The sequence below is a fragment of the Oncorhynchus kisutch genome, linkage group LG6, assembly GCF_002021735.2.
Source record: "Oncorhynchus kisutch isolate 150728-3 linkage group LG6, Okis_V2, whole genome shotgun sequence".
In the NCBI taxonomy this organism is placed as follows: domain Eukaryota; kingdom Metazoa; phylum Chordata; class Actinopteri; order Salmoniformes; family Salmonidae; genus Oncorhynchus; species Oncorhynchus kisutch.
This window is the reverse complement of record NC_034179.2, coordinates 76058126-76083620: the sequence shown is the minus strand read 5'-3', so window position 1 is coordinate 76083620 and position 25495 is coordinate 76058126. Positions and strand designations below refer to the sequence as shown.

The 25495-nt window shown below is 40.2% G+C and overlaps 3 protein-coding genes across 6 annotated transcripts; 2 read left to right on the top strand and 1 right to left on the bottom strand.

Moving 5' to 3' along the window:
- Window positions 1-942: 942 nt before the first annotated feature.
- LOC116374465 (protein FMC1 homolog) lies at window positions 943-9914 on the top strand. 4 transcript variants are annotated; one of them, XR_004210411.1, is made up of 3 exons: window positions 1556-1708; window positions 1788-1880; window positions 9420-9441. XR_004210411.1 is itself a non-coding variant. In XM_031827605.1 (2 exons), exons 1-2 carry the CDS (start codon window positions 1046-1048, stop codon window positions 9681-9683), a joined length of 285 nt encoding a protein of 94 aa, XP_031683465.1. In that variant the 5' UTR covers window positions 943-1045; the 3' UTR covers window positions 9684-9914. The 4 variants fall into 4 exon arrangements, 1 of the variants encoding a protein (XP_031683465.1); XM_031827605.1 differs by lacking the exons at window positions 1556-1708; window positions 1788-1880 and adding an exon at window positions 943-1066 and having other exon boundaries at window positions 9420-9914; XR_004210410.1 differs by lacking the exon at window positions 1556-1708 and having other exon boundaries at window positions 1724-1880; window positions 9420-9914.
- A 1423-nt stretch (window positions 9915-11337) lies between these two features.
- On the top strand, window positions 11338-19235 carry LOC109898613 (heme-binding protein 1). Its single transcript, XM_020493647.2, has 4 exons — window positions 11338-11814; window positions 15924-16062; window positions 16624-16804; window positions 16945-19235. Exons 1-4 carry the CDS (start codon window positions 11737-11739, stop codon window positions 17120-17122), a joined length of 576 nt encoding a protein of 191 aa, XP_020349236.1. The 5' UTR covers window positions 11338-11736; the 3' UTR covers window positions 17123-19235.
- Window positions 18018-25028, bottom strand: LOC109898614 (WW domain-binding protein 2-like). The gene is made up of 8 exons (XM_031827604.1): window positions 24819-25028; window positions 23903-24011; window positions 22489-22627; window positions 20884-20976; window positions 20456-20641; window positions 20111-20194; window positions 19578-19654; window positions 18018-19465 (listed from the first exon to the last, which is right to left on the bottom strand). Exons 1-8 carry the CDS (start codon window positions 24875-24877, stop codon window positions 19391-19393), a joined length of 822 nt encoding a protein of 273 aa, XP_031683464.1. The 5' UTR covers window positions 24878-25028; the 3' UTR covers window positions 18018-19390.
- Between the last annotated feature and the right edge of the window lie 467 nt (window positions 25029-25495).

Genomic DNA, 25495 nt, shown 5'->3' with positions numbered 1-25495 from the left:
GAGAGACAGCCATAGCCGCGGGAAGTAAGGGTGCTGCTATTTATATGTTTTCACAAAAGTAGTGCACTGGGCCTTTACTAGTATTAGCCGACCCATGTTTAGCATAGGCAAAAATATAAATATAAATATATAGCATCTCTGCTTTGGCAAAAAAGATAGTTGTATAATTAAGAACAGTATCTTGCAGGATTCAATAGTTGGGATTGTAAGAGTTGTTGCCCTGTCCAGTTCTCTGCAATTGTCATTCTAATGGAATCCAGAAAAAACAAAACCCTGTCCTCAAACATGTACATCAAGAGTTATGGGCAAAGACAGAAAACATCCACATCAAATGTAATATTTTTCTTCATAAAATAACATGGGAAAATAACCACTTTTTGTGCAGTATTAATTTAACATACTTACAAACCACTTAATGGAAATGTACATTACTGGAAGTATTTTAAGAAATTGAAAACGTTTTTTTTTATATTCAACTAGTATTACCAGATTAACTGTTTGTACAGATAATTGTCATACTCAAGTTAAAACTGCTGGTAAACACTCAAATACAAATACATTTCGTTTTTTCAAAAATCACAAAACTAGTAGACTGGGCCTTTCCTAGTTCTGAATTAGCGAACCGATATAGACCCCCAAACTACTTCCCTCTGCCATGCTAGTGGCGGTGTAATGGTATGGGGAATGTTTTCCTGGCACACGTTAGGTACCTTGATACCAATTGAGCAACGTTTGAGCCCATTCCAGGGTGCCCGGTCCTTCACAGAGAAAAGAGAATGGCTCCTGAGGGGATGGCCGCAGTTTTAAGGGCACCTGACCATTGTGCCGTTTTGTGGGGGTTTTAAACTTTTTTTTTTTTTTCCACCATTGTTTCTTATGACCAAAAAGAGCTTCTTGACATCTAAACAGCGATTACTCACATTGAACTGGATGAGTTTTTCTTTAATGAGTCGGAGGCGAAGGATATACTGCTTCTCCCAGACCAGGCCCAAATCCCTATCATTCGTATGAAGAGGAGACGCCGTTACAGAGGTCGTAGAACCGGATGCCTGGCGAGACTGCGCTGGTAAGATCAGTGGTGGTGGTGTGTGTCTCTGTCAACAACAGCTGGTGCACGATCTCTAATATTAAAGTCTCAAGATTCTGCTCGACTGAGTTAGAGTACCTCATGATAAACTGTAGACCACACAATTTACCAAGAAAGTTTTCATCTATATTCTTCGTAACTGTCTATTTATCACCACAAACCGACGCTGGCACTAAGACTGCACTCAACGAGCTGTATGAGGCCATAAGCAAACAAGAAAATGCTCATCCAGAGGGCCGGGGATTTAATGTAGGAAAACTGGAATCCGTTTGAACAAATTTCTACCAGCATGTTACGTGCAACTTGAGGAAAAAATTAACTCTAAATCACCTTTACTCTACAAAGCTCTCCCTCGCCCTCCATTTGGCAAATCTGACCATAACTTTGCTAACAAGCAAAAACTCAAGGAAGCAATGCCCTCAAAACGGAAGTGGTCTGATGAAGCGGATGCTAAGCTACAGGACTGTTTCACTAGCACAGACCTAATAAACTGTCCACTGAGTGTAATATCTTTTGAATGAGATATCGACATTGCAATGGTTTGAAATGTGGGCTAATATTTTCAAGGTTTAAATTATTACTATACGAAAGTGATGTCATTATTTGTGCTCCTGATAGTAGGTGAGCGCGAATAATTTATGTATAATTGGTGTGCACCCAAACAAGCCAGTCGTTGTCTTCACCTCTCTGCCTTTGCCAGGGGATCCTGAGGGGGATACGAGCGATTAAAGGACCGGAATACAAACATTCTTTGGCATACAATTATGTTTTAGATCAATTCTGTAAAAAACAGGTAAGTCATGTTGATGAGTAAATGAGGTTATTAACTAGCTACAACTTTAATGAAACCACGACATCTATCCACCATGGTAACGTAAGCTAATGTAGCTAACTTAGCTAGATTGCCGTGGTTAAAAATGTGTTAACGACTCCAGCCAATACTTAGCCATCCTGCAACGGGTTATCCTCAAGAATAGGCCGCATTGGTGGCTTTGTTATGGGACTAATTTGCTAAATTACAGCGATACGATAACGTTGTCCAATGGCAGCACCAGGTTAGTATCATTGGCCCTAACGTTACTAGTGCCTGGCTAACCAAGCCAAGGTGACTATCACGAGCCTGTGTGTTCTAACTTTAACATTAGTGCTACTTTTCCTCCAATGCACTATTTTTATGCCTAGATATTGCAGGACTATCGGCATGATGACAATAATAAATAACCATTGCCAATGTTCATTTGCTGCAGCAGTGCAGAATTTTACAGTAATTCTCAACAGTAGATGCCTCAGAGAGCTTTGGGGGTCCCTGAAAAGGCAGGATAACAACTAGGTAACAAATTGAAAATAACAGCAGGCTAAAATATTTCACATTTAATTTAGTGATGCACCGATATGACATTTTTGGCGGATATCCGATATCCGATTTTCCTTGCCAAAAGAAAACGATACTGATGACTGATAATTACAATTTTTGTGGCCTTTTAAGCATTCCAGTACAGTTAAATAGTTAACCCATGGACTCAGCAGTCAGAGGCACTGCATCTCAGTGCAAGAGGTGTTACTACAGTCCCTGGTTTGAATCCAGGCTGTATCACATCCGGCCGTGATTGGGAGTCCCATAGGGATTTATTGTGGCTAGCTTCACAACACACATCCCGGTCGGGTCGAGCCTCACTAGCTAGATGAAGCTAGCTGGCAGCTTATAACGTTATCTTTGCTCAACAGGGTTAAGTATAGTAAACTCACGTAAACTCGTACATCGCCTTGGTCCGTACAATTGCCCTTATTTTAGCACCCCCAAAACGTAATACTTCCAGATCAACTGTAATGTCAATACCATTGTAAAGCACAATTTCTTCCCCTTCCAACAAAATAAATGACATGACCTAAACGCTGCCTGTTTCTGCATAATTCAAGCAGGCAATGAGCCCTGTTGGGTGTTTTTAAAAATGGCGGGTGGGGAAGCGAAACTAATGCGTGATGGTGAGAAGGAGAGATGTCGTGTGGGAAAATGGCTTTTTTTTCACTCGATCTGTCCAACATATCACCTTATTGCCTCTAAAATGTAAATAAAACACTATAAAGAGTTTATATAATGTGTCATTGCATACCTATTGGAAGGTTTGTGTCGAATTTGAATCGGGTTTAGGGCGTTGCTAAAGTGATCTTAGAAGTAAACAGCGGCTTTGAGAATGAGGATTGCATGCAATGATGACACAAAAAATGACTCGGTATCCCCCCTTACCCCTGTCACTGTCAATTTCTTGTTTCTAAAGGATGAGAGAAGTGCTACACCTGGTGGAGAGAGATTGTAAGACAGAAATGGTTGCTTTATGCGTGCTGTACGTTACGACATGACACGCCACGATGTAACGGAGGGTCCGTTCTTTTTCAACTTTTCTCCAATACTATAGAGCCATTACCATGTCGATCAACGCTTGAATAGAAACCTAGTTCACACCCCCGATTTTGAAGTCAACAAAGTCGCTACAGTCCAATTAGTTTTCTTTGTAGCCTCGTTAGAATGTTGCGGTTGCGCACAATTGTACGGAATGGGGTGAGTTTAGGTTAGCTGGCTAGCTATTTATTTTCATGAACTGAAGTTCAATTTCAATAGGTGAACAACAAGTGGCAACCTAGCTAATACTTACTCACAAGGATTCCTAAATCATTGTTAAGAATAATGAAAATGACTGCAGTTTCTACTGGTCATTGTTTTCAGGCTGGTTGTCTTGGTGCTAGCTAGGTACCAAGCTAAAGCTAGCATTTTTAGCTAATATCATCTGATTCCGATATGTTCACTGATATATGCATCCCTAATTGAATATCTGTTTGACAGGCATTGACATATTGTGAGTGTCAATGAATATGGTCTGATGTTGCTGGATTTTTTTTTGCAAATGTGGGCCTGGTAAAAAAAAGATTGATATAGCTATATCAATCTAATCATAGCATTCCTTTCTTCTTGGCAAATGTGTTAATAATCATTCAAACTCATAAACTTAACAAATGTAGGCTTCGTTCAAACGATGGCCAAGAATACTTGACTAAATTGTAGGCCATAGCCCAACAATGAGATGGGGACATGGCTATATATTCACCCTGACCCAACCGACTAATTCCTCTTTAGTTAATAGATGTGATGTAGCTTTGTGAACGGGTCCTTTTCCAACAATCCTGAGAGAAAGTGAAATAGTGACAGGAGGAATAGATACACAGTGAATAACAAATAAAAAATAACATGGCTATATACAGGGAGTAGGACCAGCGTGTCGATGTGCAGGAGTAAGAGGTAATTGAGGTGGCTGTACATATAGGTAGGGGTAAAGTGACTAAGCAAAGGGGTGGGTAATAGGCAGTAGCATCAGCAAAGTGGTGAGTATGAAAGTCAGTGTGTGTGTTGGGATGTCAGTGTTACTGTGTTGGTAGAGTCCTGTGTGTGCATAGTCAGTGCAAGTGGGTTGGTGCAAAAAAGGGTCAATGCAGGTAGCCATTTGATGAGTTATTTAGCAGTCTCGTTTAGCAGTCTTATGGCTTGGCGGTAGAATCTGTTCAGGATCCTGTTGATTCTAGACTCTGTTATCATATAGTTGTATGTTTTGAATACTTCAAAAATATACAGTGTCCAACAACATCTGCTCCCCAGGCGCCAATGACATCGATTAAGGCAGCCTCCGGCACCCCTCTGATTCAGGGGTTGGGTTAAATGCAGGAGACACATTTTGGTTGAATGCATTCAGTTGTGCAACTGACTAGGTTTCCCCTTTCCTTTAGAAAGTCTACACCTTGAACTTTTTTCACATTTTACTACCTTAAAATTAAATCCTAAAAGAGATTAAATTATTTTTTCTACTGATCTAACAACCTACTCCTCATTTTCAAAGTGAAAGAATTTAACAGTCTCTAACTGTTAGAAATATTATGAATAAATTAATAAACAATATCCTCATTTTAAATAGAACTGTAACTAAGTAAACTTATACTCTGTTTTATTATATCTGATTAACAATATGAGTTCATAAGAAGGGATTGTGTGACACAGACAAGGAGTAATTAAAGTTAATGAACACCATTCCAACTAGGAAGAAAGAAATGGGTTATGGATTAAGTAAACAGATAAGGTAGTTAACCTATGGTTGAACCGCCAAAACTTAGCTCTGGGGTGTTTTAGATAAGACAGTGAGTGCATTCCTAGGTTTTCTGTTAATTAGAACTGTCAGCTAAGTGGTGATCGATAATGTTGAGGGGTCAAAAGTTAATTCAGTTACGTTGTGTGACCTGTGAGTGTGTTAGTGAGTTAGAATAAACTTTTAACCTCACTTGATTCTAGGTCGGGAGGAGGGGATTCATTCTAGAAGCAATGAAATGACATCATGTTATTGTATATAAACTGTTGCTCGTGGTAACGTGGCAGCGCACTCCGAGAATAAATTCTGTTACCTATTATTGAAAAGACTGGTCTCCGTCTATATTATACAAACAAGAATTTTACAAATTCTCATAAAATAGATTAAGGGAATTCAATTAATGAATACATATTGGTATAATTAAATTACAGTAACACTAACTCCCTGAGTTAATAATTGGTGGAATCACCTTGGGCAGCAGTGAATCATTTGGAATAAGATTCTACCAACTTTTCCCAACTCTTCGGGTTATATACTCAGTTGCTAGTTTTATTAGGTACACCACCCGTGCTTGAACGTTAGAATGGGCAAAGCGAGTGACTTAAGCGACTTTGAGCATGGTATAATCGTCGGTGCCAGGCGCACCGGTTCCAGTATCTTAGAAACGACCGGCCTCCTGGGCTTTTCACGCATGACCTGCTAGATGGCCGAATGGTAAGGAACATCAGATTTGCCACCAATGCTCCTTTTATATGACACATCACTGCCCTTTATACTCCTCTGTAAACTGGTCATATCTGTATACCCGTCGCACGACCCACTGGTTGATGCTTATTTATAAAACCCTCTTAGGCCTCACTCACCCTATCTGAGATATCTACTGCAGCCCTCATTCTCCACATACAACACCCATTCTGCCAGTCACATTCTGTTAAAGGTCCCCAAAGCATAGACATCCCTGGGTCGCTCTTCTTTTCAGTTCGCTGCAGCTAGCAACTGGAACGAGCTGCAACAAACACTCAAACTGGACAGTTTTATCTCAATCGCTTCATTCAAAGACCCAATCATGGACACTCTTACTGACAGTTGTGGCTGCTGTTTATGATATATTGTTGTCTCTACCATCTTGACCTTTGTGCTGTTGCCCAATAATGTTTGTACCATGTTTTTGTGCTGCTACCATGTGTTGCTACCATGTTGTTTTTGTGTTGCTACCATGCTGTGTTGTCATGTTTTGCTGTTATGTTGTTGTCTTAGGTCTCTATGTAGTGTTGTCTCTCTTGTTGTGATGTGTGTTTTGTCCTATATTTAAAGTGTATTTATTTTTGAAATCCCAGGCCCCTGTCCCCGCAGGGGGCTTTTTGCAGCATTGAAGGTCCAAGAACACAGTGGCCTCCATCATTCTTAAATGGAAGAAGTTTGGAACCACCAATACTCTTCCTAGAGCCTGGGGCATGGTTCTATGGATGATATAAAATGGTGGATGAACTGAACATTTTAAAAGTAAAATGTGACCCGGCAGACTATGTAGCATTTTAGTGCTCCTAAGTTAAATTGCAGGATATATCCAAAAAATAAAGCTATTTTCAGGTAGGCTGTCGTTGTAAATAAAAAATTTGTTCTTAACTGACTTGTCTAACTAAATAAAATAAATAAATTAACCGTGTCTAGGGTTTACCGAGAATGGAGCAACAAACAAAAAACATCCAGTCAGCAGCAGTCCTGTGGGCGAAAAATAGCGTGTTGAAGGAGAATGGTAAGAATTGTGCAAGCTAACATGCGGGCCACAAACAGGGAAATAACGGCGCAGTACAACAGTGGTGTGCAGAACAGCATTTAGGAACGCACAACAGATCTACACAACCTACATTTTCACGGATGGGCTATTGCAGCAGACGACCACACTGGGTTCCACTCTATCGGCTTAAAACAAGAAGAAGCGGCTCTAGTGGGCACACGATCACCAACACTGGACAATTTGAGGAGTGGTTTAAAAATTGCCTGGTCCGACTAATCCCGGCGCTGTTGCATCATGCTGATGGCAGTCAGGATTTGGCAAAAGCATCATGAGGCCATGGGCCCCATCCTGTCTGGTGTCAATGGTACAGTCTGGTGTCGGTGGTGTAATGGTGTGGGGAATGTTTTCCTGGCACACATTAGGTCCCTTGATACCAATTGAGCAACGTTTGAATGCCATAGCATATCTGAACATTGTTGCTGACCAGGTCATCCCTTCATGGCTACAGGGGGATCTGACCCAGTACTAGATGTACCTAATAAACTGACCACTGAGTGTATATTCATTTGTTTTGGTCAAAATGGCTCAAGCTCATTAAATCTGTTTGGGAATCATTGATGGACTGCAATATTCAAACCTTGTCTCTGTTTTGCAAGCAGTTTTAAGACCACTCAGGAACACTCCAAGTCTTGGAAAGACATTCTGGTGTGTCTTCCACATTAGAATTTGTTTAAAACTCCTATCCCAAGGTTAGGTTTTCAGAAGACAAACTTTTCCTCTAACTTTTTACCTGGGCTGTGCTCCTTTAAAAATATTTATTTTGATCCTAACAAACTCCATAGTCTCTGCCGATGACAAGCATACCCATAACATGATGCTGTCACCACCAATACTTGAAAATAGAGAGAGTTTCACTCGTGGCGTTTTTAATTTAGACCCCCCAAAATAATTTGCCATGTTGTCTTGCAGTATTACTTAACAGCCTTGTTGAAAACAGAATGGGTGATTAGGAGTTTTTTTTTTTTCCCCCACTTCTTTTCAATTTGTCATACAGGGCAGTAGTATGAAGTGAAGGGACTGGGAAGTTTGTTGGGATCAAAATAAATATGAAAGGAGCACAGCCCAGGTAAAGCTACAGAAAAACCCACCTCTGTCCTCTTGAAAACCTAACCCTGGGATAGGGTTTTATTTTTTATTTTTAATGCAGAAGACACACCAGAATGGCTTTCAAAAGTTGTTGATTGTTCCTGAATGGTCCAGTCAATATCTTAAATTTTTTTACAATTTTATTTAAGCCGATATTAAATATTGCTGTCCAATGATTCACAACCAAATGTACTGAGCTTGAGAAATGTTGATTTTTAAAAACAATGGATATACAGTATTTGCCTTAACCTCAAGGATCCGCCCCTTTTTTTCTCTTCAAATTTCGCCTAAAATTACATACCCAAATCTAACTGCCTGTATCTCAGCCCCTGAAGCAAGGATATGCATATTCTTGGTACCATTTTTAAAGGAAACACTTTGATGTTTGTGGAAATGTCGGAGAATATAACACCAATAGATCTGGTAGAAGATATTACAAAGAAAAAAACAACTGTTCTTTTGTAAAAAAAATTGTACCATCTTTGAAATGCAAGAGAAAGGACATAATGCACTATTCCAGCCCAGGGGCAATTTCGATTGTTGCCACTAGATGGCAGAGTATGTGCAAAGTTTATACTGAGCCAATGAACCATTGCATTTCTGTTCAAAATTTTGTATCAAGACTGCCCAAATGTGCCTAGTTTGTTTAACTTTTTGATGTTCAAAATTGTGCTCTATCCTCAAACAATAGCATGGTATTCTTTCACTGTAATAGCTACTGTAAATTGGGCAGTGCAGTTAGATTAACAAGAATTTAAGCTCTCTGCCAATATCAGATATGTCTATGTCCTGGGAAATGTTCTTGTTACTTACAACCTCATGCTAATCACATTAGCCTACGTTAGCTCAACTGTCCCATGGAAGGGACACCGATCACAAAGAAGATATTATTAAGAGCTGTGCAAAGTTGGTAGAATCATAATGAAGTTATTCACAGCTGTAATGGTTGCCAAAGATGCTTCCACCAAGTATTAACTGGGGTTTGAAGACACACAATCAAAACATCTTGTATTTGTTTATTAATTTGGAAAATGTTCTATAGCTTTCTTTCACTTTGAAATTGTGCAGTACTGTAGGTTGTGTAGCTCTGCAATCCCTTTTTTTAGATTTGATTTGAAGGCAGCAAAATGTGAAGACAAGTGGGTGTTTACTTTCACTAGGCGCTTTATATTTCTTTAGTAAATGTATCATATCTATTTGCAAGTGTAATTGCGGCATAAATTCACCTTCAAGATGGCAATGTTAGTCCTCTATGTTAGTGTCATTGTTATGCATGCTTTATAAAGGCTTTTTATCTTAATTCTGCCCACTTTTTTTTTAGATCACTGGGGAGAGATATTGTCTTGCTCAGGAGGAGGCCCTCTATGCTTCGCACAGCTACCTCTGTCTGCTCATCTCCACACGGCAACACATGGCTCTCTACGACATCTACCATGGGAAAGGGCAGCATGACACAGAGGAGATGGCAGGAATTGTGGGACTCAGGCTGCCCGCCCAGCCTGGGGGAAGGGCTGGGAGAAGTGAAGGAAGGGAGAAGACTCTCATACCACACCAGAGGGTTGTAAAATCATCACGCTGGACCTAATGCTATTTTGCTCTTTTATAAAACAGAGGAAGAGATGAAGGCTGCTATGAACAAGGACTGTGATTTGTTATTATACCAGGGAGGATTAAAGCTATTAGAAATATGAGATTCACAGCTCTCCCTACCACCCCTCACTTTGTGTCTGTCTTGAGACAATGGCTGTAATTAAAATATTTGTAAATAATGGGACAACTTTTGCCAATTAAAGTATGAATCACTTTTATCAGGTCACCATGATATCTCACTTTTCTTGCAATCCATATGCTGCTAGTGGCTGCTAATAATCTACTAATAAAACAACCAATTAAATCTAACATATAAAATGAAGTAATATCCCTTTTGATCTCAATTCAGTAAGGTTTACTTGGAGCAATGTTTGATGTTCAGGTAAAACATTCATACTCGGCAGATAAAACTGATGTGAAGTAATTCAGTCATATTTATATTTTAAAGGATATCAGGCAATTAAAATTCCTGGTTAATTAAAAGATGAAGCATTACAAAGAGGGTATGTTATGTCATATGGATGTGAACTCATTGGGGGACCTTTGATCTTTTAAATGTTTTGTTCTTCACTGCCTTTTGGCCAGTGGTTTAAATAGTGTGAAGAACAGCCAACAGTGAAATAAAGGAAAGGTCTTAGATAATGCTAGGGCATGCAACATGCATAAGAGAAGTATAACAATATGTTTTATTTTGTCTCTTATGTAGGCGTTTATAAGAAGATTATTACCAGCATAATGGAAAACAGCAGGAGTTGTATTGCTTTGTACTTGCATATTGATGTGCTTCATTATTGTGTCTATGGCAACTGGCATTTCTACCAACTCCTCCACTACATTTTTCTCTGCAGTCTTTTGCCAGATTAAAAAAAAATATATATATATACGAGTAACATGTATTACCTTCTGGGAATTATTATATATTCTTTTCGTTCTTTGTCCTTATTTTCATCCTGGATTATCAAAAGAAAGCCTCGTCATTAACTGTGCCCCTATTGGACTATTCATTCTCTTCTATTCATCCCCCTTTCTTAGTTAAATCTGTGAAGATGTGTAACACTCCCCATTCCATTTGTTATACGGTGACTACCATTGTCTTCTGTGTGGGTTTAAATAGATTGACCCTAGAGCTACGCAGAACGCTGTGACACATAGGGACATGAAATATGCTTGCACATGCGCGGCAGCACCCACCGTCCACACGCATGCAGTGGAAATGTAATGCATAGTGGCACACCAACAGCGTCAAATTATAGTGTTATAAAGTCTCCAAATAACACGTGTCTCTACACCCCACTCCTCCATGCATCCCAAGACATTGAATTACTTTGACACACAGCTGGAGAGAGAGCAGTGACACGCTTGTGCAACATTGTGTTATGTGTATGTTTTGAAGTGGTATGTGAAAGCGAATTAAATGTTATTTCAATCAGGATTCTATATTACTGCATATAGTAGGTTACACCGCTGCTACACTGCTGCATTAAGTATTCAGTGTATGTTTAATGCCAGTATAACCTTACGCAGTGGAGATCTAAATACAAATTAAATCAACTAGATCATGTTACCGCCTGCAATAATGTGCATGATAATCGATGGGAATAATTATTACGTCAATTAAAAGTAGGCTAGCTATTAAGTGGACATTGTGAAAAACCAAGCGTGGAGGCGGGAAGGGAGGGCGGAGACAGTTGTTTATATTCGTGTGGCTCAGTGGCTGTAAATCGTCAACTCGTCTAGTGAGCTAGGAGCAAGATTCACTATTTCAACCTAGTTGTACTACTAGGTAACAACATCAGATAAATACGTGAATAGATATGTTCTGATTTAATTTGTCCAATAAGGTCCGAGGATCAAGGAAAGGAGTGTACAGCATATTTTAAGTGAATCTCCTTATGTGATTTTAAAAGGAGGACAAAAATAAGAAGGTAGGCTAGATTATGAAATAAGAACAAGTTATTTCAAAGGAAGCAAAAGCTACAATAACACAGGCGATAACATATCATAAAGGGACAACGCGCGCAGCAGAGTGGTGACCTGGCCAGAGCGCGATGTTTGGAATGATAAAGAATACAATTTTCGGGAACACAGAAGAAACGGACTACAAATTGCTCAGCAGCGAGACCAAGGTAGGATACACCTTGACCTGTCAGTTTCAACTTTAGTGTGTGTCTGTCAGTCAAGCATTGCATTGCATCACTTGATCGCGCGCGCCACTGTACACCTCCGCCTTGTTTGGTGCATAATACAACTGGTCACTACAGACAGATCTCTTCAGTATCTCGCAAATATTGTTTTATTATAAGACATTTTTAATTTGTTACTCACTTTGGTTGTAGTGAAACTAGCCTATTGGCCCCAGTCTACCATGATGTCAAGAAAAGTACATTTTGATTATCAGTAGGCTTATGTGTTATGCATTTTTAGGATTCTGTAATGCCAATCCCTTTAAAGTGTTTGACCTTTTGAAACCAACCATTGTTAATTACACCTTACCTCCTGGCACCTGTGAGCTCGCATTAGAAGGTGGGGGCAGATCTGTGTGTGTGTGTGTTCCCTATGACCTCAGTAGTGGCACCACTGTGTGTACTGCTACACTGACCATACCTCCTTAAGAGTTTGACATAATATAAGAATTTGTTCTTAACTGACTTGCCTAGTTAAATAAAGGTTAAATAAAAAATAAATAATACTGAGGTCACTAAAGCAAGGTTGTGTTCTCTGAGAGAGACTGACAGATAATTTGAGGTTGGTTGGGAAAGTGTTTGGTGAAACTAGTAATGTGTGAGCTTCTATATGATTTACTTGTGCACCCCGACAGAGTTCTTCATTAAATACTACATTTGAGACGAGACAAAGCCAGACAGATGGAGGCAAAGACGACTGCTAGATCAATTGACAGAGAGCGTGGAATCAAGTGGCACTGACAAAAACATCTACAGACATTGGCCTGACAAAGAGACTGATCATGAATCTGGAACTACTTCAATCTATAACATGCAACCAGATGACCAAAAAGGTTGTAAGAGGAATAAGAAAAAGAGAATCTTTGTATCAATAGACACGAGTGGCCATTAAATAGACAATAGACAGGCTGTTGGCAGTTTTGAAATCAGTCAGTGCTAAATCTGTGAACTTCACTAGAGCCTAAATGATCACACTGAAATCTCACACGAACACACGATCAGAGGAATTTGAGTCTGACATCATACACTCTTAATTAAAACTGACATTGAATGCAGATGAACTGTCTGTACATGCTCAGACACACACACACACAGATTGGTGGGTCCTGTCATATTTCAGGGCTTACAAATGGAAGGAGATGGCTTTAAAGTTAGAATCCTTAGTAGTTACATCAATTCATGTAATGTACCCATTGATTCTTGAAGAATGTAACATAAATGCCTCATGAGCTTAGTTCAACTGTCGTACCCCATCACCCCAATGTTTGTAAACAACATAAATGTAAACAAACACTGTATAGCCTCAAAACATGGTAAAACTATAATTGTGTCATCATGGATGGTCAGTCTTTGCGTCCTTTCTCTGTCCATGAATTTGAGAGTGGTTACATTTCTCCCTTGGCTTTTTACTAAAAAGGTACTATTCATTTTATTTTCATATTTTTTTCTTTTCTCTGCCATGTTTTCATTTCTCTGAAATTATCTTACTTGGCACCATGCATTGTTTAGTAATGACAAGATATTTGATTAGATGGACGAGTTGACAGCACAATATGCTTATTATATAATGACGGCACATTGTCTATTTCTTGATACACAAGACAGGCTCATACTCCAAGACAACTGAATGGTTATAGAGGCCATAGTTGTCATGTAAGGCTGAAATGTCAACTTCTCTGTGTGAGAGGTTTACAAACTTCCCATAACATTGTGTGGTGACATTCAAACCAATTAAAACCATTTGTTTAAAAGTTAGAAAAAGAAAGAGAGCGGGTTGAATATGAAATGAATTGCTAATATTAGCACATCCACAATAATTATGGCCCATGTATACCCAGCTGAGACACAGAGTAATTATATACGAAGGTTGCAGGATTCCAGCTAAGTACACATGCTAATTGCACCTTTAGACTGAACTCAGGAACAAAGTGTTCAATTATTGCTGTTGGAACATGTCACCTACATGTATTGTTAATGTTGGTCACAGTGACATATACCATGGGCTCCAAAGTATTGGGACAGTGAATTTTGTTGTTATTTTGGCTCTGTACTCCAGCACTTTTGGATACTTTTATTGTAAATAAGAATAGAATGTTTCTAAACACTTCTACATTTTCTCGCTCATTATTATTCACATTTCATTCAGGATTATCTATAATCATGGTAGCATCCACATAATAAAAACAAAATGTAACCTGTATTTAACCTAGAATAGTCAGTTAAGAACAAATTATTATTTACAATGACGGCCTACATCGGCCAAACCCTAACCCGGACAACACTGGGCCAATTGTGCACCGCCATATAGGGCTCCCAAACACGGCCGGTTGTGATACAGCCTGGAATCAAACCAGGGTCTGTAGTGACGCCTCTAGCACTGAGATGCAGTGCCTTAGACAGCTGCGCCACTCGGGAGCCCAAATTAATTAATGTAGAAACATATTCTATCCTTGTTTACAATAAAAGTGCCTACAAAATGACACAATACTGTACATTATTTACCATTAATTTCTATTGGGCACCAAATAATCTAAAACACAACCAAAACAAACAGCAAATGCATCCAACAAGTTTTTGTAGTCATTGCATGCTATGAATATGGAACCAAGTACTTCACTTTTTACTACTTTAATACACATATAAGTGAATTTGTCCCAATACTTTTGGTCCCCTAATATAGGGGGACTATGTACAAAAAGTGCTGTATCTAAATGGTTCACCCAACATGGATGAAAATACCCTCAAACGGACAATCTGCACTTTAACCTCATAGTCAGTGTATCATTTCAAATCCAAAGTTCTGGAGTACAGAGCCAAAATAACAAAAATTGTGGAACAACACAATGGGAATGGGCCAGTTGACACCAGTGACACATCATAGCATAATTGCAGTGAAGTAAGAAAACGTGTTAAAGATATGGCATTACTGTCACCCCATCCATCTACTGTAGTTATTTCCTATGAGCTTACATTTACATTTATTCCACAGTCTCAAGGATGGGTTGCAGCCACAACGCCTTCATCAATATGAACACCAAACACCAGTCAGAAGCACTATGAATGAGTTCTTGACATCCCAATTAGACCAGCTGGAGTCAATTATTAGTGTCTAGAGAATTCTGCTAAGTTAAACCTTTTAGCAATTCAGCAACACAGTTCAATCCCTGTATCAATCAATACAATGAATCCCATATCAATATGGTTGCTAGGGCCAAGACGATACCAGTATCGCGATACTCGTTAGTGTCGTGGCAAGGAAACAAAACACGAAGCAGATTTGAACTTCTTTAGGAAAACAACCCTAATGTTGGAAACAAACAACATTATGTTGTCGTCCTACTTTTAAATAGTGTTTTCAGTGCATAATGTTGTATTTACATTGCATTATATGTCTAGTCACATAGCAGGCATTCATATTCAGCGTGAGTGATTTAAAACAAGGGATAACTTAGTGGAATGGATCTGAATAAAACTTTTGGCCTTTCAAAAATGTGGCCTTCATTGAGGTCCCTTTCAGTGGAACAGATTTACTCAAGACTGGTTATGGAATGAGTGATTATTGTGAAACGTAACGTTCCTCTGTTATTTAATGGTTGATATTTCTCAGCATAAGCCTTCCTCTTAGGACAAGTCAGTGAGTGTGTGTACACATCGCATTAACCCCACTCTGCCATGTGTGTGTGTGTGTGGCACCTATATGTTTTGGTCTTATGTAAGAACAGGCATCTTTGTCCCATTATTCTCTTTAGGCTTCATTAAACACTGCGGGACCCTGAGAGCAGAGCAGGAAAGAACTGGAATCAAATCAACGTAATATTTTTTATTTAGATCCTTTTCTGGGGGCATTTGGCTGTCCTCTGTTCATTTCCACTCCAAGTGTTTCACCGGCATCAGTGAGCACAGATTCTGCCCATTGCATATCGCCAATCACAGCACCCCCAGCCCCACCCCCCTCTAACCCCCAAGTAGTGTGTGGCTTCCTTCCCTCTGAACAGTTTGTCAACATGTGTGTCATTGGTGAATCACATTTGGCCTCCCGCTCTCTTTCCCAGGAGGGGGTCAGCTATGAGGTGCGGCGGTACGATGGTGCAAAGTATGCCTCAGTGAGCTCAGAGGGGCGGACCTTTGACCAGGTGACGGGGGAGCTAGTGAGGAAGCTGCTCGTGTACATTGGGGGAAGTAACGACCAAGGTGAGCCAATCAGGGAGCAGGGCCTGTCCTGTCAGTCAGTAGACTTTATATGTGGACACATCTTTAATGAGCCCTAAGCTCAGAAAGATCTAGGGCCTCAACTCAATCCATATCGCTGAAGTTCAGCCCTATAGCGCGATTGAAATTTGAAGGGAATTTCCTATTGAGCCGACATATGCAGCGCTTACCATGAATGCGGAAACATTGCCTTTAAATTTCTAACTAACCTCTGTAGCGCAGGTCTTAAGCGCTATGGATTGAATTGAGCCACTGATGTAATGTGCATATCTGAAAGTATTGCATTGATGTAAGCAAGTAATATGGAGAAAACTCTTTCTATTCTACCAGAGGGTTCGATAGGGTTATTACCATGTTACTGGCACCTATTCAGTACTTTCAGATCTTTAAGGGTGACTGAAGAAGTGTCTACTCTGTTTGATGCTAGAGGTCAGTTTGAAACTGGGCCTAAGAGGATGCAATGAACTTGATGCACACATAAGACTGTTGCAATAAGTTGTCTGCTATCCCCTCTATCTGTCCTCTGTATCTTTGTTTTCCAAGGGGAGGCAATGGGGACGACAGCACCGGTTATCATCACAGTATATCCCAGGGACGACGGTGTGATGTCACGCCGTTTGGTGGTTAGCCTCAGGATTCCTACCAACTACCAAGTCAGTCCCCCTGTGCCCATCGACAGTGCCATCAGGATCGAGGATCGACCCGGCATGACTGTCTACTCACTGTGGGTTTCTCCATGCAGTCTTCACCTCACTTTGTTCTTTAATTCTTTACGACACAAAATGTATTTAATAATCATCAATTATTTGATCACTTATCCTCTTTCTCTCTCCTTTCCTATCCACCTACCCTTTCTTTTCACAGGCAGTTTGGTGGCTTCGCAGGGGAGACTGAGTACCGTGCAGAGGCCTCTCGCCTAACCAAAACTCTTGGTGAGACTGCCCCATTTCAGCGGAAACAGTACTTCTGCTGCACCTACGACCCACCAATGAAACCCTACGGCCGACGCAACGAGGTGTGGTTCCTACAGGAGGAGCCATAAGGGAAGCATTAAGACCGACTCTTAATAATAAACTAGTCACTTCCTCTCCTTTATCTTCACTGATCACTCCACATCTTGATCTTCATCTCCAAAAAATAGGATATGTGAAAATAATATGACAACAACAGGGGATTTGTTTTCAGATCAGTGCAAATTAAGGAGAGGTGATGCAAAGAAGTGTATTAGACTATTGAAAGGTCATAAAGGGGAGGGATGGGCAGCAGGCTACACAGTTACTGGTCCAAAGTAGTGCAATAGTACGGTACCATTATCAGTAACTGGATATTAAGTGGCCTGGGGTAGGAGCCACTAACCACAAAGTACCGCTGTGTGTTATAGGTGGTACATCATTAAGTTCTTATTTTGTACACCCAGGGGTTGACACTCCCCTTAAAACATGCTTCATAGTGCTTGGAAGAAAAGCACATTAAATCAGACTGTACACATATCACTATTCAGCAGTCTAATTAAAATTGCTTCACTTCACACACCATAAAAACAAAATGACAGTTAAGTATTCAATAAGTCATTAAATTAAGTTTTAAAATGCACAATTCCTTTTCCCAAGGGAGGGAATTGGAAATAAACTAGGAATTAAGCCATAGAGTAGTGATAGTAAAATGTTTTCCTTAGTATGAATTAGTTGGTGGGGAGGGTATGAAGGAGAAATATATTAGTCATTCCTTAAGTGTTATCATTTGAGATGTCTAATCCTTCTGTGATGATGACATGAAAACTTTAAGACAGCAGTTGTGTGTAGTGAATGTTTTGGTGTGCTTGTATTTGGAGTCTATGAATTGTAATGTTATGATTCTTGAAACTGTATTTTGAAATACCTCTGTATGGTGTGTGATTTTCTGTGAAAATATGGAGTGACGATATCATCAGGATTTGATAGCGTTTCATATCATATTTATTCAAGATATTACTAATACGATTTTTTGGTGCAAAACTGACGTTTTCTTTTTTTAGTTCTATACAAAAGAATGCTTAAAGTACTGGTACACCACTGTTTTGGATAGGTTTTACATAAACATTTATTTATTATTAGATTTTGAATCAATATGAAGAACTCAAAAGAAGGAATTAGGGTTTACAAACAAGATATTTCAGACATTTGATAAATTTAAGCAGATACTTAAAACCAACCAAACCTATAACCTAAAACTAGTACAACATGTCCTCACTATGCACTAAAATAGCAATTATATGGTTTGTTAGTCACTACAACCCAGTTTAAACAGGAATAAATTAGTGGTTTTCACAGGTTAATTCGTCACAACTGCAAGAAAGCACTGTGTAGCAGGCTAGCGGCTAAATAAATACATGGCCTAGTAACCCCACACTTGTGTAATTGCACAGAGAGTAGGGTTTTGGTTTCAGCCGGGCTTTGCATTCATCGATACAATATACAGGGTTCGACTAGGACATGGGTTATTCATGTTGACCAGTTATCATCTCTAGGCTCAACAAGTTATTTGTGAGATCTAGGAACATTGCACATTACCAATAATCTCACATACGTAGAGGTACATGTCAGTGCTCCATCCAATTGCCATATTCAAACAACATGTACTTCCTTTAATAAAAAGCCAGAAATAATCTAGAAAGGTATGGTGTACATTGAGAGCACTGGGAACTTCAGCTTTCATTCAAGGCTCCCTGGAACAAACTTAAACCACGCACCAACACAATGGAAACACTTACTGTGAACGTGAATGTAAAAATACTTTACAATACTAGTAGGAATAGAAATTGTCGTTTTGTTAATAAGCATCATTTTAATCGAAAATTGTTATAAAATGTATTTTGGTAATAAACCTCTGGATTTAAAAAATGCTGTAAATATTTAATGCCTATACATTCCCCATACTGCCCATCACATGTTCCTCAACAGGGCAGTTAGAAACCCTTTCCTATGTACAGGACAGTTCCACATTCTAACAGACTGAGGGAGAGAGAGCCGACCATGATAACTGAAAAGATTGAATACTTATCCGTTACGTGAATAACCATTTACTTGGCAATTGACAAAATAAACTGAGTGGGAGGGGGTGAAATGAAGCTTTACTCATGATTAAAAGGAAACATTCATCATTTGAAAATGTCCCAACATTGTTGTGCCTCAAAATTACTTGTGTGAATTGCCAGAAAATAATCTTGCCTTTTTGTCAATGTTGTACTTTATATTTTCCTTTCCAGTCTAATAATTATCATCCGATTAATAATTTGCCATTGCATTTATTAGGGGATGATGGTTATTGAGCTTTAGTTGTTCTTCTTCTCTGGATAGCCTGGGTAAGGAGCAGGAGGGGCAGAAGGTGCATATGGAGGAGGCTGTTCCTATGTGGGAATAAACAGTGATAGAATATCTTCAAAACGCTGAACTAAAAACATCAACATAGCATAAAGTGCATGCACTGAATGTACATGGAGAGAATAACAGGTCCCTTACCATGGGCATGTAGACATTGTGGGGGTTGTTGGGGTTGAAATAGGCGCTGCCGGCTGCCTCTGCTGCCTTGGCATTACCTGAGGATCAGGGAGAGACAGAGAAATGAGGGGAGAATAATGCACATGTATAGTAACTGATACAGAAGCACATGCTACTACAACTGTAGAGTAGGAGAGACAATGGAGCACACTTAGCACAGTATATTGCAGCAGGATACTCGTGACAAGACATCTTCCGGACTGAATGATGCACACTTCCAACACTTTCAATTCTCCAAAACCCACAAATAAACACACAACTGATATGTAAATGAGGAGTACTGAGTTCAGGCCAACTGGGTTGTTTCATGGGGTAAGGGAGACTAGGGGTGAGAGGTATTTTGTTTGTTTCTCCTTTTTAATATGATGTGTACCGTTTACGACATCAGCACTCCTTTCTCAGTGCCATGCGTCATGTGCTTCATATTGAGGCAGACTGATGGCATCAGACAGATGCAGCGATGCAGACATACAGAGAGAGACAGGGAGACAAACCTGCAGGGAGAGCAGCCCAGTTTTGAGGGGGCCCAGGATAGGGGGGAGGTGGGGCCATGTAGGCAGGGGCAGATGGGTACATTCCTGCATCACAAGAGAGAATACCCAAAACAGCCTTGGGGACACATCTTTACTTGAAGTAGTTATAAATATTGATACCAATCAATAAAATTCATACACTCATAACAATGGAGGCATTATCCAAAATATTTCTGTATTTAAGTGCTAGGCAATCTCTAATGTAAACTTCAATCTGCTAGCATCACACATTTGATTCTCAATTATTATGAACCAAACCTGCATAACATACAAACAGTTTTATAGCGATGATAAAGTTCTTTAAACCTGCGGCTGCCATAGGGTAGGGATAGCCCATGTTGCCTGGGGGAGCCTGGTAGAAACCATTCTGCTGGGGTGGGGATTCATACGGGTAGTTCTGAGGAACAGGTGGTGGGCCGTAGCCATTCATCACTCCAGGAGAGGGATAGCCAAAGGAGGCACCTCCGTTTTGAGCAGGAGGGGCACGAGATGCTAAAACAAAGTTGAGGGTTAATCTTAAAATACAGACTGAACTAAAAGAGTAACATGTATAACAAATATGTAGCCTAACAAATATAACAAACTTTGACTGCATTACCAGGAAATTCTTTAGTGATGTACATGTTAAATGAATTATTTAAATTGTACAATATAAACTGAGTAAAGCAGATACTGTATGTTGAATGACAAATAGGCTCTGTACTGACAAACATGGCAGTCATGAAATTACTTACCATTTGTTGCCAGTTTGAAGAGGTGCTGACCTAACTCGATGGCCCCCCCACTGGAAAAAGACATCTTGAAGCTAGCCTGGCCTTCCCAGCCTCCTGAAACCAAAGAAAGTAGAGTCAAAACATTGATGAGCACTGTGTACTTGTCTTTGCATTAAATTACACGTCTGATATTGAATTATAATCAGTGCTTTGGAGGAGATGTCACACTTCAATTTCTACTGTTGCTGCTAAAAACTACTACTACTACTGCTAAAAACTACTACTACTGCTGCTGCTAAAAACTACTACTGCTGCTAAAAACTACTACTGCTGCTGCTGCTAAAAACTACTACTGCTGCTAAAAACTACTACTGCTGCTGCTGCTAAAAACTACTACTGCTGCTAAAAACTACTACTGCTGCTAAAAACTACTACTGCTGCTAAAAACTACTACTGCTGCTGCTGCTAAAAACTACTGCTGCTGCTGCTGCTAAAAACTACTACTGCTGCTGCTAAAAACTACTACTGCTGCTGCTAAAAACTACTACTGCTGCTGCTAAAAACAACTACTGCTGCTGCTAAAAACAACTACTGCTGCTGCTAAAAACAACTACTGCTGCTGCTAAAAACAACTACTGCTGCTGCTAAAAACTACTACTGCTGCTAAAAACTACTACTGCTGCTAAAAACTACTACTGCTGCTGCTGCTAAAAACTACTGCTGCTAAAAACTACTACTGCTGCTGCTAAAAACTACTACTGCTGCTGCTAAAAACTACTACTGCTGCTGCTAAAAACTACTACTGCTGCTGCTAAAAACTACTACTGCTGCTGCTAAAAACTACTACTGCTGCTGCTAAAAACTACTACTGCTGCTGCTGCTAAAAACTACTACTGCTGCTGCTGCTAAAAACTACTGCTGCTAAAAACTACTACTGCTGCTGCTAAAAACTACTACTGCTGCTGCTAAAAACAACTACTGCTGCTGCTAAAAACTACTACTGCTGCTGCTAAAAACTACTACTGCTGCTGCTAAAAACAACTACTGCTGCTGCTAAAAACAACTACTGCTGCTGCTAAAAACAACTACTGCTGCTGCTAAAAACTACTACTGCTGCTGCTAAAAACTACTACTGCTGCTGCTAAAAACTACTACTGCTGCTGCTAAAAACTACTACTGCTGCTGCTAAAAACGACTACTGCTGCTGCTAAAAACGACTACTGCTGCTGCTAAAAACGACTACTGCTGCTGCTAAAAACGACTACTGCTGCTGCTAAAAACGACTACTGCTGCTGCTAAAAACGACTACTGCTGCTGCTAAAAACGACTACTACTGCTGCTAAAAACTACTACTGCTGCTGCTAAAAACTACTACTGCTGCTGCTAAAAACTTTGACACATAAACATTGTAAGTAAAACGAGATTGTGGTTTACAGAGTGATGTCAGCCTCGGAAAATATCTGGCCTTGGCAAATCACACTTGCGTCATTGATTCACTTCTACATGTATTCCTAGGACACATCAGGCCATACCTGGGACTGAAGGCCATAAACACTTTGCATGCTCTACAGTTATTTCCTCATGATGGTGTTGAATGCTACAGGAGGACAACAAACTGCTGCCTACCCCCAGCTTCAGCAGACACTGTGCCCCTGATGTAATTGGCGGCGAAGACTGGCTGCTCAATGCTGCAGCCCTTCATCAGGTAGTACGGGAACATCACAGACCCCAGGCAGTCCTTGGCATTACTGGACACAAACACCAACTGAAACGAGGACAAACAGAGCAATGGTAGTCTTCCAGTTTGTGATACTGCAGACAGGATGGCGTGAGTGGTGGAACAGAAGAGTCGTATGTCTTTGTGAGTTTTTATTTGTAGTTCATTTTTTACCCCCTTTTCTCGATATCCAATTGGTAGTCAAAGTCTTGTCCCATCGCTGCAACTACCCTACGGACTCAGGAGAGGTGAAGGTCGAGAGCCATGCGTCCTCTGAAACACGACGCTGCCAAGCCACTGCTTCTTGACACACTGCTCACTTAACCCGGAAGCCAGCCCGAACCAATGTGTCGGAGGAAACACCATCCAGGCTCCCAGCCCGCCACAAGGAGTCACTAGAGCGCAATGGGACAAGGACATTCCGGCCGGCCAAACCCTCCCCTAACCCAGATGACGCTAGGCCAATTGTGCGCCACATCATGGGTCTCCGGGTCGTAGCCGGCTGCGACACAGCCTGAGATTGAACCCGGGTCTGTAGAGGTGCCTCTAGCACTGCGATGCAGTGCCGTAGACCGCACCACTTGGGAAGCCCCCTTTTTGAGTTTTGATGTTGAGTCTTTTCCCAACAAAGTGATGTTAGGATATATAAGTTAGCCCGTAAAAACTTTTGTGCCAAATACATTACATTGTTACAGGTGTCAAGCTTATGGGCAGCAGTGTATAGGAGGGAGGTTCCTAGGTGTGAGAAGTGTGCAGAAGGGCATGAGACAAAGGAATGTGTAGCATTGGTGAAAGTAGTGGTATGTGTTAATTGTAGGGGTGCCCATGAGGCTGGAGATCAGAAATGTCCCGTAGAGGCAGGTTGAGGTTTCCAGGGTTAGAGTAGTGCAGAAGTTGTCATGTGCTGAGGCACTGAAGAAAGTAGAGGAAGATGGATCAAGGGGGAGGGATCCTGAGAGGAGTGGCTTGAGTAGTAGAACTGTACCAGTACAGCGGGATGTGTTTCAGTAAGATTGGATTTTTAGCATTTATAGCAATGGTTATCAACTGTACTGCAGGGATGGAACGTAAGTCATAGAGAATTGAGGTTGTGGTGGCAGCTGCAGAGATGTATTTGTTTTTTAGTGAGTGCAGGGTTAGATGGTAGGGTATTTGTAGATTTTTTTGTATTGATTTTTTAAAGCTAAGTATAAGGGAGTTATACTCCAGTCTAGTAGGCAATGCAACATTTATTGGATGCCAAACGCTATTAAACCTCATAGAAGAAAAAGGATTGTCTTCCAACAGGCACACAGGACCAGCATGGTCAGATAATAAACATACCCTGTATGGAGTGAGGTAAACAGTCCCTTTCTTGGTCCCCCTCAGCAGGTCTGTCTTGCTGGTGACATCACTGAAGGACAGCTCCACATTCTTGCATTCCCTCAACACACTAGTGGAGGATACATGTTCAGTTTAGGCATGTGTAGTGAATTTACTGATCAATAGGTATGGTATGTATGACAGGTCCTCCATAGGACAAATACTGTCGTAGAATCCTAGCAGAACCGAGTGTCAAGGGACATAGTGGGATTCTGTATGGTCTACATCATTTAACATAGGCCTACTATTGGCATTTCATATACTGGTTGGTTGGTTGGTTAAATCGGAAAACTTCCAGAATGTGCCAAATCTAACTATTATGAAAAGTTCTTTATTCGTATATTTCCTAAGTTCCTGTTACTTTATCAACTTCCTAAAACTCTGTCACAACGTTTACTTTAGACTCCGGTTGTAGTTGGGGCGGGCTCACTCTCTGTTGACTTTGCTGTGTCTACCTCCCTGGAAAACAAACTTATTTAGCTAGCTTACTCTTACACCTAGTTTGACTAAAGTAAGAAAATGTATCTAGCTAACGTTAGCTTTAATACGTTTCAAATGCGTAATGATGACTGACTGACTTAGTACTTAGGTAGCTTTTCCTGCCAGCAAGGCCAACAACAACGACGTTACTGACTGGTAGCTAGCTAAATTATTAAACTAGCTAACGACGTTATCACTACAAAATAGCGCTTGCTGAATAAATTTAAAAAAGCAACCCAAGTAGCTAACTGACATTGGCTAGACTTAATTAACACTAGGTACGGAAGCTATCTTGCTAGCTAGCTATTATTACCATAACAGCTAACGTTAACTTGCGAGTTAGCTAACTAAGCTACCTTTAGAAAGTGAGCTTCGTGGCGATTAATGATTCACTAACCTCTCGCCGTTGTTTATCAAAACTCCTCCGTTTTGAGAATGATTTCGATTTAAAGCCATGTTCAGATAGTCTAATGTACTCTTCGTCAGGTACAGCTACACACTGGAAATGAGAGGAATGCCCCAAAAACCTCAGTGTTACGTCACAGGGTCAGCTGTTTCATGTGCTGTGACTGCAATGTTCTGTTTGCCAACATTGTTTCCCATATTGTCAACAAGCCTTTGAATTGAGCTTGTCATATAATTCTAGTGTGTTGAGGTTAGGTGGGATATTTGAGATTGGTTTGGATGAAATAATACAGCATTGTGGTTGTGAAGAGAGCTGAGTAGGCCTAAGGAGAGTGAATGCTTTTCATATATGATTGATTATTGTTTAAATATCATCCATTATGTCATGTTTTTATAGAATGTGCTTCGAATTTGCCTCAGTCGTAGTCCAATACTAGAACATCTAAAGGGTGGCTATATATTCCAAATTGGATTATATAATTCTGCTTGTACAACCAACACATGTAATGGAAAAGTTAGTAGGCCAATTGTGTAATCAGTTTATGACTCATGAGTCATGACTTATGTATGGTCCAAAAAAAGGATGGAATACAGGAGAAAAAAAACTAAATGTGAATATATTTTCTCATCACTTAGTTTAACTATGTGTATATCATGTCCATTCCACTT